Below are 13,215 nucleotides of genomic sequence, written 5' to 3' on the forward strand. Positions count from 1 at the left end.
TGCTGATGAAGCACATGTCCTCCATATTGTGTTTCCTTCTGTGAAAACTGCTATAAATATGCTTCTGCTACTGCTTATTTTTCTCAATTAGTTTTCTTTATTAAAATACCCAAAGTCATCAACACCTGAATGGAGAATCTTGGAGGATCATTTGAATAGCAGATTTCAGGGAAGGAAACACAATACGAAGGACAGGTGCTACACACCAACGAGACCTGCTTCATCAACATGCATTGGATTTTAAAACTACAAATTAGACACTCTTATTGAGATCTTATTTCATTTTTTAATATTTCATTGATATTGCAGAGGATGTTTGATACAAACAGATCCTAGTTTGCTTGTCTAGGTATTAATTGTCAACAAGTAATTTATGAGTGAGACTTAGAATTACACAGTGTAAAAATATTACATCTGGGCAGTTTTAGTTGTATTTAGGTTAAAATGAATACAGCCGAATGGTCAGAGGACCGAAACTCGTTAACCCAGTAATTTATCACAAAGAGGTCAAGGCAGAGGGAGGGACAGCCTGGTAATGGATTAATACCAAACTTAAGTAAAGTAATTAGAATTATGTGGGAAGACAGGATGGCTTTAAATAAATGTTCCAACATGTATCCATACAGGGAAATATGTATAATAATCATATTTGCTGCACTATTTGTGCACACAAACCTTTACAGTTTGTGTAAACTGCTTCTCTAATCTTTAAAGTTAAAAAGACCTTCATACAGCGATACAAAACAATACATTATTAGATGACAAGCTTGCACATCTTATTATAATACCAATAGCACAAGAGTTTCTATTTAAGACAACAATATGCACAATCATGTAAGCACAACGTTTGAAATTGTATTTGTAAAAAAAAAAAAAAAAAAAAACTGACCTGAGAAGTACTTCCTGTTTTTCTGCAGTGAAGGAGCAGAAGATCAAATGAAAAGCAAAAAGCTGCAGATAAGCAGTTATACTGGAGGCTAAACTGTAATTACAGTGAAAATACAGGGTTAGAGATGGAAAGCATAGCTGCAGCTCTGCCAGTCAACCAGGGCTGAAGTTTGACTTCAAGAGTCAAAGTCATGTGATCCCACACATGTACTTGAGGGACAGTTTTTAATTTAAAGACGATTTGTCTTTTCTGTGGTTGAAGCACAACTCTGGAGCTGCAACAAAAAACCATTGATGCACCAAACTGTTGAGTGTGAAAACATAATGTGAAAAAAGTCGTGATGATTGACTTGAATAAGTAAATAAAACTAAAAGAAAGAATTTGATATTGTTCTGTACATACTTTGAAATTATATTCTCAACCTCGCAGTCATCAAGAATCTTTGCTGATGAAAATTAAAAAAAACAAAGAGCATAGACATCATCACTAATAATCATAGAAATAATCACGGATGTGACTGACAGTCTTATTTGCTTCTTAGTCTTATTTGGATTTCATTCATTGACAAAACAATACAATCATCAAAATCATGGTGAATTAATAGGAGTAGAAATCATCTGACCCTCTTTCACATTAAGTTACAGATGACCTACCTTCATCACGTTGGACTATTTATTTAAACTTGACATACTTTTATATAATGAAACGGTAACATTTGTGTAAATTACTGTTATTGGTAAACAGTTTTGCTGATTAATATCAAGACATACGTTTTCTTTTTGATTGACTTTGACATTAACCAATCAATACACATACTGAGTTGCTAGTGACCGTGTTAGCCAATTAAACGACCCCAAATGGGAATATGGGCGTGGCTTGCCAGAACAGCTGGTGGGGGTGAGTTGAGGGGCTCAAGTCGAGCGGTTGGTTGGTCAATGGGGGAAACAACAACAAGCTAGGCATCATGAGGGTCCATGAAATACTGATTTGGGCCGCTTTTCTCATCCAGAAGGTGAGAGAGACCGTGTGTGTTGCTTCAAAGATGATTTCTGCACGCGTTTACTTTGTGTCCCGGCACGTTACAGACACACAAAGAGTGATTTGGCTCAGCCGAGCTTCAGGATTATTAGCTCGCTTGCTATGACCGTTAGCTTGCGGAGATCACCGCGGGGCCCTTAGAAACCCCTCACATCACATCTCTCACCTTTCGATGGCATCCTGCTGATTCCCCGCTTCGTCGGATGCTATTTGTTTATTATGTATTACGCTTCTAAATGTCTTTTCTTATAGGCAGACATTGGACCGGAAATGTTGGCAAACAGCTCTTATAAAACTACAGACACAGAACAGTGTGAGCTGAGGGTGAAATATGTTTCTGATTACTGTAATACTTTCTGAATTATTGAAACCGATTGTACTTTGACCCATTGAGTCAACGATTAAGTATTCAACCGTGGTCTGTGACTGTATGTACCACCAGAACACATGACTGTGTTAAACAGGTACATGAAGTACTGTTGGGTCAGTACCATTGATCCAGTTTATGAGGTACAGCCCAGTTTAAACTAACAATAACAACCATGTTACAGTTCATCAGTTACTCACCTTTGTGTTCTCGGTTGTTTTGGAACTGTAAAGGTCCTAAAGTCAGGTGTTTTCCAACAATTAAAACCAACTTTTATAATCACTCATTAACACACCGTCGCTGCAACTTTATATTCACAATGTGGCATATTTAATTTACTCTCTACTTGGTGTAAGGATTTATTTTTTAAAAGAAGAAAATCTGCAATGAGGGAAGATGATCTATAATTTGCCACAGCTGACATGCACCTTGTATTTGACTTTTGGCGTGTCCTTATTTTCTGCTAGATGTTAATTCGACATCCCTTTCACTTTGTCTTATGTTTATCTTGTTGAACATTTTGTCCAACCCGTCCATATCAGTCAGGAGAAGACAGTCATTTATCCTTCAGTGTGTATTCAAAAATATGGTTTATCTTAGCAAAAATATGTAACAGGAAATACAAATAACTTGACTGTAAAGTGTTTTTCAAAAAAAGCGTGTTTCAGCGTAAACCAAATACTTTTATTTCACCTGATTTTTCGGAGCAGAATGCCATTACTCCTGCCTTTAAGACTTTTGATGTTTGAAAGGATTTTAGACACAATCATCTTTGTGTGGCTGAAAGTTTCTCCCATGATCCAAGAATGAAGTTGTAGTTATTTGTTGGACATGGTGAGTTACATAGAGTTGTTGTTGTTGTGTCGACAGGTGGTGGGAGAATACGGCATGGCCCATTTCAGTGACATGGGTAAAAGTAAAGGAAAGGATTACTGCATATTCTTCAACTCCCAGTGGGCACGTCTACCTCAGGACCTCAACAAGGCAGTAAGTGAAGGAGAGATGTCACTAAGGCTTCGTGCTGCATCAATAAAGTCACACAGAAAAATGAGGATCAAGTACAGTTTGCACTTTTCAATTCACGACCACAGGAAGCTCGATTAAAGGATGCTGTAATCTGAGCTCCACTTTCAGTGCCTGTCAGGACTCCTGACACCCTCACAGCTGTTTTGTGAACAGGCTGCAAGTGTGAGGCTCATATCAGAATGTAATGGTTTACTCACATCAGCTCCAGGGGAGTTACAGTAAATGCATGAATTATAGTTTGTTATAGATCAATTAAAAAGGGGCGTGCAAGGTGTTTAGTGACTTTTTTTTTTTTCTTTCTTTTTTTTTTTTTTTTTTTTTTTTTTACTTCAGTCCTTTAGCAGCAACCTGATCCTGTATAAGTGATTTCAAGAGAATCTGACTCAAAGTGAAGAATTATTTTACATATTTACAATCTAGTTGGGAGCAGAACATGTCTTCATTCAGTCTGGGTCTTAAGACATAACAGATGTTGTTCCACAGCTGGCTAACACGGCAAACCTTTTGTCTTGAAGTCACGTCTCCAGATCCACGACTTGACAACATCAGTCCTGTGTTCGGCCACTGACGTCCCAGAGGGAGGTTTCCCAAACCGCATCCCCATGGTGATGAGAGGCAACTGCACGTTCTATGAAAAAGTCCGTCTCGCACAGCTTAATGGCGCCAGGGGCCTGCTCATCGTCAGCAAGGACAGACTGGTAATCCTGCTTAGGGCTATGTACATCTTCAATCTGTAGCTTATAGTTACTGTACACCAAGAACACGTTTTATGTTTGTGTCGTGAAAAAAAGAAAGCTATATATGTTGTCATTGTTTTGTCATTACAGACACCACCAGCAGGAAACAAGACTCAGTATGAGGAGATTGACATTCCTGTAGCGCTGCTCAGCTACTCTGACATGCTGGAAATAAGCAAGGTGAGAGAACAGCCACAAGCCATGCAAGCAAACGATCATCTGGATACCAGCAGGGTCCTAAGCAGTTACATTTTTCCACAGTAAACTCTGTGCAGGGAAACAAAGTGGATCTTTGCCAAATATAAAAATAATGTTTAATGTGGATCAGCTATGAAGAAGTATGTTCTCTGTCGAACCAATTCATTAGAATCATTCTTCCACACCTGAATCAGAGCTGTTTCTAACTCCTGCAGACCTTTGGGAAAGGAAGAGAGGTGGCCATGTACGCGCCCAACGAGCCCGTGTTGGACTATAACATGGTGATCATCTTTCTGATGGCTGTAGGGACAGTGGCTGTTGGAGGTTGCTGGGCGGGCAGCAGAGACCGTAAGAAGTAAGTGGAAACCATTTTTAATGTGCACAATTACCCTCTTCATTCTGAATACTAAGCTGAGCTTGACAGAAACATTTTGTGTGTACAAAAATAACTGTACTTAATGTGCAGTGGACGATAAAGCAGCAGTTTGAATTTATCCCAGTTTATTTTCTTAGGACCGATGATTCTACCTTTCTTGGTTGCTACTGATGTTTTTTTTTTTCAGATTTACATTTTTATAACAATAAAGTCTTTCAAACAAATCAGTGTATGAATGTCAACATAGATGCGGCTTGTTGTACACGGTTTACCCAGTTTTGTGTTTTCCAGCACATTCCTTTCACGTAGCACAAAAAGCTTCCTCCTGACTGCACATACCGTTCTTTCAGACCTGACGACTGAAACGAAATCAAAGTTCATTTATCCTGGAGTCATCTCCGGGGACAATTAGTCACTGTTTTCCTGACAACAAACTTCAAGCTCAATTTTTTTTACTCTGTGGAATTTCTGTCTGTTTCTCCTCTTTCAACCAAGACGTCTGTAGATTTTTGCTGCAACTCTACTAAAGGGCACTGTTGTTTATTTAAGGCGGTACAAGTGACTCACAGGCTAAAGCCAAACCATCCGAGTCCATCCTTCCTGATGGAGTTTGCCAATGCGACTGAGTGCACAGTCGGCTGGGGTCTCTGACACTGTGTGTGTGTGTGTGTGTGTGTGTGTGTGTGTGTGTGTGTGTGTGTGTGTGTGTGTGTGTGTGTGTGTGTGTGTGTGTGTGTGTGTGTGTGTGTGTGTGTGTGTGTGTGTGTGTGTGTGTGTGTGTGTGTGTGTGTGTGTGTGTGTGTGTGTGTGTGTGTGTGTGTGTGTGTGTGTGTGTGTGTGTGTGTGTGTGTGTGTGTGTTTTGCCTGAGAAGCTCTTACTAGCTAATGAACGTGTATAGATCCAGTTTCACCTCTTCACATGAGCATACGTCTCTGAATGTTCCTCCCGCAGACGCTACATGAAGCACAAGCGGGACGACGGTGCAGAGAAGGCGGACGAAGAGACGGTGGACGTCACGCCCATCATGATCTGCGTGTTCGTGGTCATGTGCTGCAGCATGCTGGTGCTCCTCTACTTTTTCTACGACAGCCTCGGTAAAACTCAGACGGACGGACACACTCGCACATCAATGATCTGTCCACACTTAAGATGACGTTCAAAAAGCTGTTCTTGTTTAAAGGATACACATGAAATGAAAGATCAATGGTGGTTTCAGTACTGGGTGCTCAGTGTTTATTTGCTTAAGGGGCTAAGCCTCATAAAGTCAGTCATTTTCCCTCACTTGCTGCGGTCTTACATGAATCAATAAAGTATTTGCTTAGGATACAGTCGACTGAATGAAGTTAGCCTTCAATATTTTTCTTGGACAACCAGTGCCACTTATTCAGCTCCTTTCACAAACTGTCTTTTTAACTTTGACAGAGACATTCATCTTAAACACCTGAAAACACAAGTGGAATCATTACCAAACCTCTGTTTCCTTTTCCTCTTTATAACTGGATGAAACATTGTCCGCCGATACTAAAATATATTTAAAGTCACCGAGGCCAACTGAGCAAATTCAGGTAACAAAGGCAGATAGAAATCCATCCAAGCGAAAAGATGCAGCTCTGTGTCTCCCTTCATGAGACCAGATGTTTTTACAGGTTTGTTTGTAATGACTGAATGGCTGTGAACAGAGTGCAAAGAATCGGATAAAAAGAAAACTAGCAGCTGCTCAAGGAATGCTTATGATCTTTGATCAGCTGCCGTTCAGTCACTTTCCATGCTAAGTACTGGTGACAGTGGGGAAAGTGAAACTACTATTTAAATGTACAAGGACCAAAAACACCAACTTAGTGTTTGTTTTTTTTCATTTCATTGAAGTGCATATAAAGCTAACTCGTCCTATTCTGCTTCTGTCTCGTCTGTTTAGCCATTTGGGTCATCGGCATCTTCTGCGTGGCCTCCTCTGTGGGCCTCCACAGTTGCCTTTGGCCTTTTGTCAAGAGACTTCCTTTCTGCAAGTGCAGGTGAGTCATGTTAATATTGTTTCATTGTTCTAGCTCCACATGTACTAACACCACCCGACACTGGGTTTGTTTCTCATGATGGTTTTAAAGTTTCATGGAGAGAAAAAAACCCATTGTATGAAGGTCTACTGGCAGAACACTCCTTAGGATAAGACCTTCATTGTTCACCCTTCATTGTTGGAGACAAGAAAGCATGATAAAGCCAGATTGATTTGGTCAAATAAAGGGAACTACTGCATGGATTGAAAACAATAGAGAAGAGAAACGTGTCCACAGGAGGCAGCTCAAAGCTCCTTGAGGAGCTCTTCGCTGGTTATGAAACAGAAACGACTCCTGATGCCCGTATGGGACTCAACGACAGCAAACAAGACTACACATTCCATCTGTTAATGCCTGCAAATGCTGTTACCGGCCAAACCAATCATCCTTTTTTTTGTACAGGACAAAATGAGTTAATAGAAGAGACATTACGATGTTCCAAAATAGACACAAACATTAAGTTCTTCAGAGGAGCTTTAAATCGGATTAGTAAATATAGCTGACTAAAAGATGACTCCTTAGAGCTTTTACCAGGCAAACTTAAATGTGACAGAGAAGGAAACACTCAATCTGCTGACTTGTCCTACTTTTCCCAATCCTGAACCGAAATCCTCGGAAGCAGGAGCCCTGCTCCGTCAGATTCTGGACACCAGTGAACAACAACGTTGTGTACTTTAAAGTCCAATCTCTTTAAGTGTGAGTAAGCGTAAAATGATGTGCTCAAAGATAAAGATAGTGCCTTAAGGTGTCTTTTAAGCATGTCATTCTAAGTGGTCAATGCTAAGCTGGTAAATAAAGCCTGCTAACTGTCGATGGACTGTCTTGTGACCACAGGGTTCCAGAGAACAACTTGCCCTACTTGCACAAGCGGCCACAGATCCGCATGTTGCTGCTGTCTGCGGTCTGCATCGGGGTCAGCGTCACCTGGGTGGTGTTTCGCAATGAAGACCAGTAAGTGCAAAGAGAACCTGTGTGTGTGTGTGTGTGCCAGTCAATCACACAAACACGGACCAGCCAGTTACTGTGTTAAAGTGAAGATGATTTTTCAGATGTTTTGTGCTTGTGTTACTTGTTTCATAACAAGGCTCCCCCGTTTAACAAGCTCCATGTTTTCTATCGGAGCTTATAACAAGTTTGATTGAGTATTCAGGGAACCCGTGTCCCCACTGAACCAGTGCAACAATGGATGTGACGCATTACCCTTCACTTCCTCCCTGAAGGGTCTTTAGAGAGACGTACATGCAAATTGTTCACATTTTGACACATTTAATAGTATTTAATAGTATTCTAAACACACTCGGCTGTTTTCACTTGTAAAAACCAGGTATCGTTAAACAGTAACGGAGAACTTCATCTTCAAGACAAAGATTTAGCAGAACTGTGTCAAGTGAGGTATTTAAAGTTCAGTTTCCGTCACAGATGAACTGAGAAAAACAGAGAGAGGTCAAATTGCTCATGTTTGACCTGCCCTTCTTCAGCGCTGATCTTTGTACAAGTGTTGCGGGAGCTTTTTTTTTTTTTTTTTTTTTACCTCTTCTGGCCTTTCACTCTTCATGCACTTTTGTAGTTGGTGAAGTTGTGCCAAAAAAAAAAAAAAATCCCCCTCTGCGTCTCGAGTCGGATCTCTAAAGTTCTTGCGATCTTCGCGTCTCTGAGTGACGTTCTTTTAAAAGTTCAAACCTGGCTCAGAGGTTGAGGTGCATTCAGCGCTCAGAGGACTGATATTGATCGGATTCATGTGTTGACATTTGAGCTGTGTGAGGTGACTTCACAGTTTCTGTCCATCACGTATGTGTATGTGAGGACTGGAGGGTAAATGATGACGGTGTGGGCTGACTCACAGTCTGCTTTTGTCTCCTCCAGGTGGGCGTGGGTGTTACAGGACACCCTGGGGATCGCCTTCTGCCTCTACATGCTCAAAACAGTCAGACTCCCCACCTTTAAGGTATGTCAGTATTTTTCCCCATCTACTACAAATCACAAGGTGTTTTCTAATGAAAAGTGAATGTGTGGCACATCCCTGTATCAGTCAGTAAACTCACTTGTGTCTCTGCTTTTCAGGCTTGCACCTTATTGCTGTCAGTGCTCTTTGTCTACGATGTTTTCTTTGTATTTATTACTCCCTTCTTCACAAAGGTACGTCGAGACTGCTTAAGCAAAATGTCTGCCGTCTCTGTTACTGTTACTGTGTGCCATGCGCAGATTAAACCATGACCTCCTCTCCGCAGAGTGGGGAAAGTATAATGGTGGAGGTCGCGGCTGGTCCCTCGGATTCCTCCACGCATGAAAAGGTGAGTTTGTGTTTCTGGGTTGAGGTGGAGTTGTGTCCTCGTTCTCCTCTCAGCTCACAGGAAAGAACGTCGACAGTAACACGAATCGTCTGTATTCTCCCCAGCTCCCCATGGTGCTCAAAGTGCCACGGTTGAACTCCTCTCCTCTGGCTCTCTGTGACCGACCCTTCTCCCTCCTGGGCTTTGGGGATATCTTAGTACCAGGTATTAAAGCATACCATTACATCATCCAAAACTCAAGCTGCTTAAAGCTTGCAATCAAGAAGTAATTATTGGGTTTCCTGTGCAGTTTGCTGAGTACAGTAGTTTTTGTTGGTCAGTGGTTTAAATGCCTCTCTGTTTTTGTTGTCTGTCAGGTCTGCTGGTGGCATACTGTCACAGGTTTGACATTTTAACACAATCCTCCAGGATCTATTTTGTGGCCTGTACCATCGGTACGTACGCGTCAGTGGGGTCGGGGGGAATGGATTCTGCTCAAATGGTTATGTTTGGCCCCGTTTGGACAGGATGGACACTACAGGAAGTGTGTGTGTGTGTGTGTGTGTGTGTGTGTGTGTGTGTGTGTGGGGTGGGAGGTGGGGGTTCTGCAGGATGTGGTCTGGAACAAACATGGACATTTTGCAGGTATAGCAGTTGTAGAACAGTGATACTTAAATCAAAGCTTTTCATGTAAAAAGCACTCGACTGGTCACTTACATTTTTTCTGGTCGGCAAAATCTATTCCCTTTTAAGTTTATATCTTTAAAGCCAATGTTCCAGGACTCCCTCAGTTTCCCTCACACAAGTCAAATAAAAGACTGAGCTGATGAAATGTTTGAGTGAAAGAACAAGCAGCTCTCTCTGCAGAGATCCACGACAGAATACATAAAAGTAGCTGTGATTGGTGTTTAAACAGCTTCCACTTCTCTAATAAAAATGGTACCGAGGTGGGGGTGAAAAATCACCCCAGATTTAGATGCAGTTCACTGACCATTTAGAAGATGTTAACACTTCATCATCGTGAGAGAGAAACATCCAGTCTGAACGGGGCTCTGGAATAAAATCCTGCATTACTTTGACTTCCGCGAGGTCAAAGCACATGTAAATGCTAATCTTGCATGTGTCTGTTTGTTTCTCTCTCTCTCTCTTCAGCGTACGGCATCGGCCTGCTGATCACCTTCGTGGCTCTGGCCGTGATGCAAATGGGTCAGCCGGCCCTGCTCTACTTGGTGCCTTGCACTCTGCTCACCAGCCTCACTGTAGCGCTGTGGCGCGAGGAGTTGCCTCAGTTCTGGACTGGAAGTGGATTTGTGGTGAATACCAGTTTGATTTGATCGCCTACTGCCGAAGAACAAAAAGACTTTTAAAAACAAAGAACACCTAGTTAAATATCATGCAGAGTAAAGTAGAATATTAAGTTGAGTAACCCCTTTAAATAATTCCATCCATTCCAACTGCCTCTTTTCTGTTTTACTGTCCCCTCCCTCCCATCGCTGCCTCTTTATTTTACTGTGGGTGTGCTCTAGTCTGCTGCTGAGGGCTCAGCTGTCTGTGAATGTCACTGCAGGTATTCTCTCTGGGCTTTGCTACTTTCTCACTCTACCTTTAAAACACCCTGATTGTACTTAAGGTTTCTTTTTTTGTTTTCTCTGAACAGTAGATGTTTTGATTTGACTCTGTGATAGGCTAGTGGTTAACAACTTCCAAAGCTACAACTGGTGGAGCTAATAATGATGTAGACTAGTTCATGTCATCCTTTGAATCATCTTGGTTAGCATGTGTTATGTGTGTCGTTAGTGGAACTAATTCCTATGGGATTGTCTTTGAAACGCTTCCCCTTTCTTTGAATATCTTTAACTTTATATGTACAGGAATACCTCTGACATCCCTGAGGCTCTTTTAATGCTGGTCATGGCAGAAAATAATTGGAAATAAAAACAGTGAATTTATGCCTGCCTGTGGACAGAGGGATGACTGTATGTTCTCTGTTTTGTCTGCCGCTCTTTCAGTTCTGTTTTTATTGTTATATTTTACTTTCTGTTTGACATTCAGCAATTTGACATCAACACTTCTTTTGTCCCCTGCAGCCTGCCATAGTCCTCGCACCCATCAACTGTACACAAACTGCAGCACCGCAGACAGAGGGACCCTCGACAAAACTAGAGCCACAAACTGCAGAGGCCACCAATCAGAGCGAAGATCCCCCCCCAACCCAGCCTCAAGAAAACCCCCCAGCTGAGAAAGACGAAGAGGAAAACAAATCGGACCGAAAGGACGACTAGTACATCATTTCATGTTTCATTTCATGTTTTTATTTGTTGACGAGATTTGTTTCTTTTTATTTGTTGTCTCAGTCAGTGGACATTTTAAGTACGGACATTTATTTGCACTTGGTGTGAAGAGCAGCTCAGGTCTGTTTTCCTGATTTGCTGACTCAGCGGGGCACCAGGACTGGACAGATCAGGTCGAGGCATTACACTGACAAACTAATTACCAAATCACCATAAAGTCTTTCCATGATTTAACAGTCTGGAACCTCAGAAGGGAATTTAAAAGCCCAATATAGAAGCTGCACGAGCCGCTGAACAAAAAACTCTCCCATAAGAATAAGAAGACGCTAACCAGCCATGAAAGCTCCCAAATTTATTTTTTCCTCTTTTTTTATTTTTTTATTTTTTTAAGGAAGCGCTTTCATGACTTGTTAGTAGTGTTGCTTTAATTCGACTTCCACTGAGGCTCCAAAAAGAATAAATGATGGAGCTGCAATGATCTGGATAATGAAATAACAATGCAATCCTTTTTCTTTTTTTCTTTTTTTTTTAATGCAAACATGCCAAAGATTGGCTGAGAGTACTTTCCCTCGTTGAAGCTTTTCAGTGTCACAAATGAAAGTACACTGAATAGCCTTTGAGATTTAAATTGTTTAAACAAATAAGAACGACACGTGAAGATATCAGTGTCGGCATTTGTACTCGAGACCAAGATGCCTGAGAACCTGAAAATGATAATCTCTTAAACTGTCGAGCTGAAAATAGCGAACTTCATCATTTTCACACTTTGACTTTTGAATGCTGTTTGACCATCTGACAAGCACCTCATGTAAAACATACTGAGACCTTTACTTTGAAAAGCACAAGCACTAACAAGCCATTAAGCTCTCCATATTTCTCTCTGAACCTCGGACTAAGACTTTCACACACACTCAGATGTGGTGCTATCATGGTTGTTGACTGAGCCAAAGCTTTTCCTTTAATTTGTTTTCTTTCATTTGATGTTTTTCTTTTTGCATGCTATGGTTTAGATTTCAAGCCTTTATGTAACCCTATAGCGAGGACTTGTATACATTTTTGGTGGCGTGTCAGGTAAAGGGTCAGCACCTGAAGATTTGAACCCTCAAGTAGTAACTAATATTGTCTTAAGAATTTCTTTTGGCCTTAAAAGCGTTTAATCGGGGGGCTACAGCAGAATTGATCAATGTTGCTTTATGACGAGTCCTGAACCCTGACTGCGGATGTGCTGCAGTTTGAGCTGAGAAACGAGCGACGGGGTTGTGTCACAGATGTCTCCAGGATGGTTTGTACGAAGCGTTTGCACAATATTTTTTGAATTTACGAGCTGACATTTGTCAGCTCATGTCTATATATGTCTATGTATGAAACAAATCCTATAAAGAGGTGTAAAGAAAAGAAGGTATCAATATATCAAGTACTCATCCTGCTTTTTCTGATCCAAGAGTGTCATTCTCATGTCTATGAAGCCTGTTGGTCACTGTGTAGAAGTAAAAAGTCAAATGAGAAGAGTATAGTTGTCTGGATCTGTGCCCTCGCTGATTCAACAATGTTGTCAAGGAGATTATTCATTCACTGGTCTAGTTTGTGTCACCAAGTGGTTTTGAATGCCTCTATGGAGGAATTTATGGAATAAATAAACATTGTATCTGATATTCGGTGTGTTCTCATTTGTTTGAATATCTTGGTATCAGCTTTTTGATGCCAAACATAACTCGGCCGCCTGCATGGCTTTTTCAGTCTCAATGCGTCTTTTCATGGCATCCCTCTCGCTGTGAAAAAGGTCGCCTGCTGTTCAGGCTCTGCAGAAATGAGCAGCAAGCTGACAAAGAGCGTCTTTGTCAGGCTGCTGCTCAGTCACTCAAAGTAAAGGCCTCTTCATACTGGATCACTATTTAATAGACTGACGTGCTGTTTGGTTGACTAGTTTACAATGCAGTGCAGAGCGCTGAATCTAAGCCCATATTAATGTCT

General features: G+C 41.2%; 1 protein-coding gene across 2 annotated transcripts; it reads left to right on the forward strand.

Moving 5' to 3' along the window:
* The first annotated feature begins 1,771 nt into the window (after nt 1-1,771).
* On the forward strand, nt 1,772-12,896 carry sppl2 (signal peptide peptidase-like 2). Of its 2 annotated transcripts, none has more exons than XR_013779401.1 (15): nt 1,772-1,901; nt 3,165-3,281; nt 3,836-4,018; nt 4,148-4,237; nt 4,471-4,610; nt 5,584-5,726; nt 6,548-6,644; nt 7,518-7,634; nt 8,547-8,628; nt 8,745-8,819; nt 8,912-8,974; nt 9,079-9,178; nt 9,331-9,408; nt 10,106-10,370; nt 11,041-11,225. XR_013779401.1 is itself a non-coding variant. In XM_079347684.1 (15 exons), exons 1-15 carry the CDS (start codon nt 1,854-1,856, stop codon nt 11,233-11,235), a joined length of 1,689 nt encoding a protein of 562 aa, XP_079203810.1. In that variant the 5' UTR covers nt 1,772-1,853; the 3' UTR covers nt 11,236-12,896. The 2 variants fall into 2 exon arrangements, 1 of the variants encoding a protein (XP_079203810.1); XM_079347684.1 differs by having other exon boundaries at nt 10,106-10,266; nt 11,041-12,896.
* The last annotated feature ends 319 nt before the right edge of the window (nt 12,897-13,215 follow it).

The sequence above is a fragment of the Symphodus melops genome, assembly GCF_947650265.1.
Source record: "Symphodus melops genome assembly, chromosome: 7".
In the NCBI taxonomy this organism is placed as follows: Eukaryota; Metazoa; Chordata; class Actinopteri; order Labriformes; family Labridae; genus Symphodus; species Symphodus melops.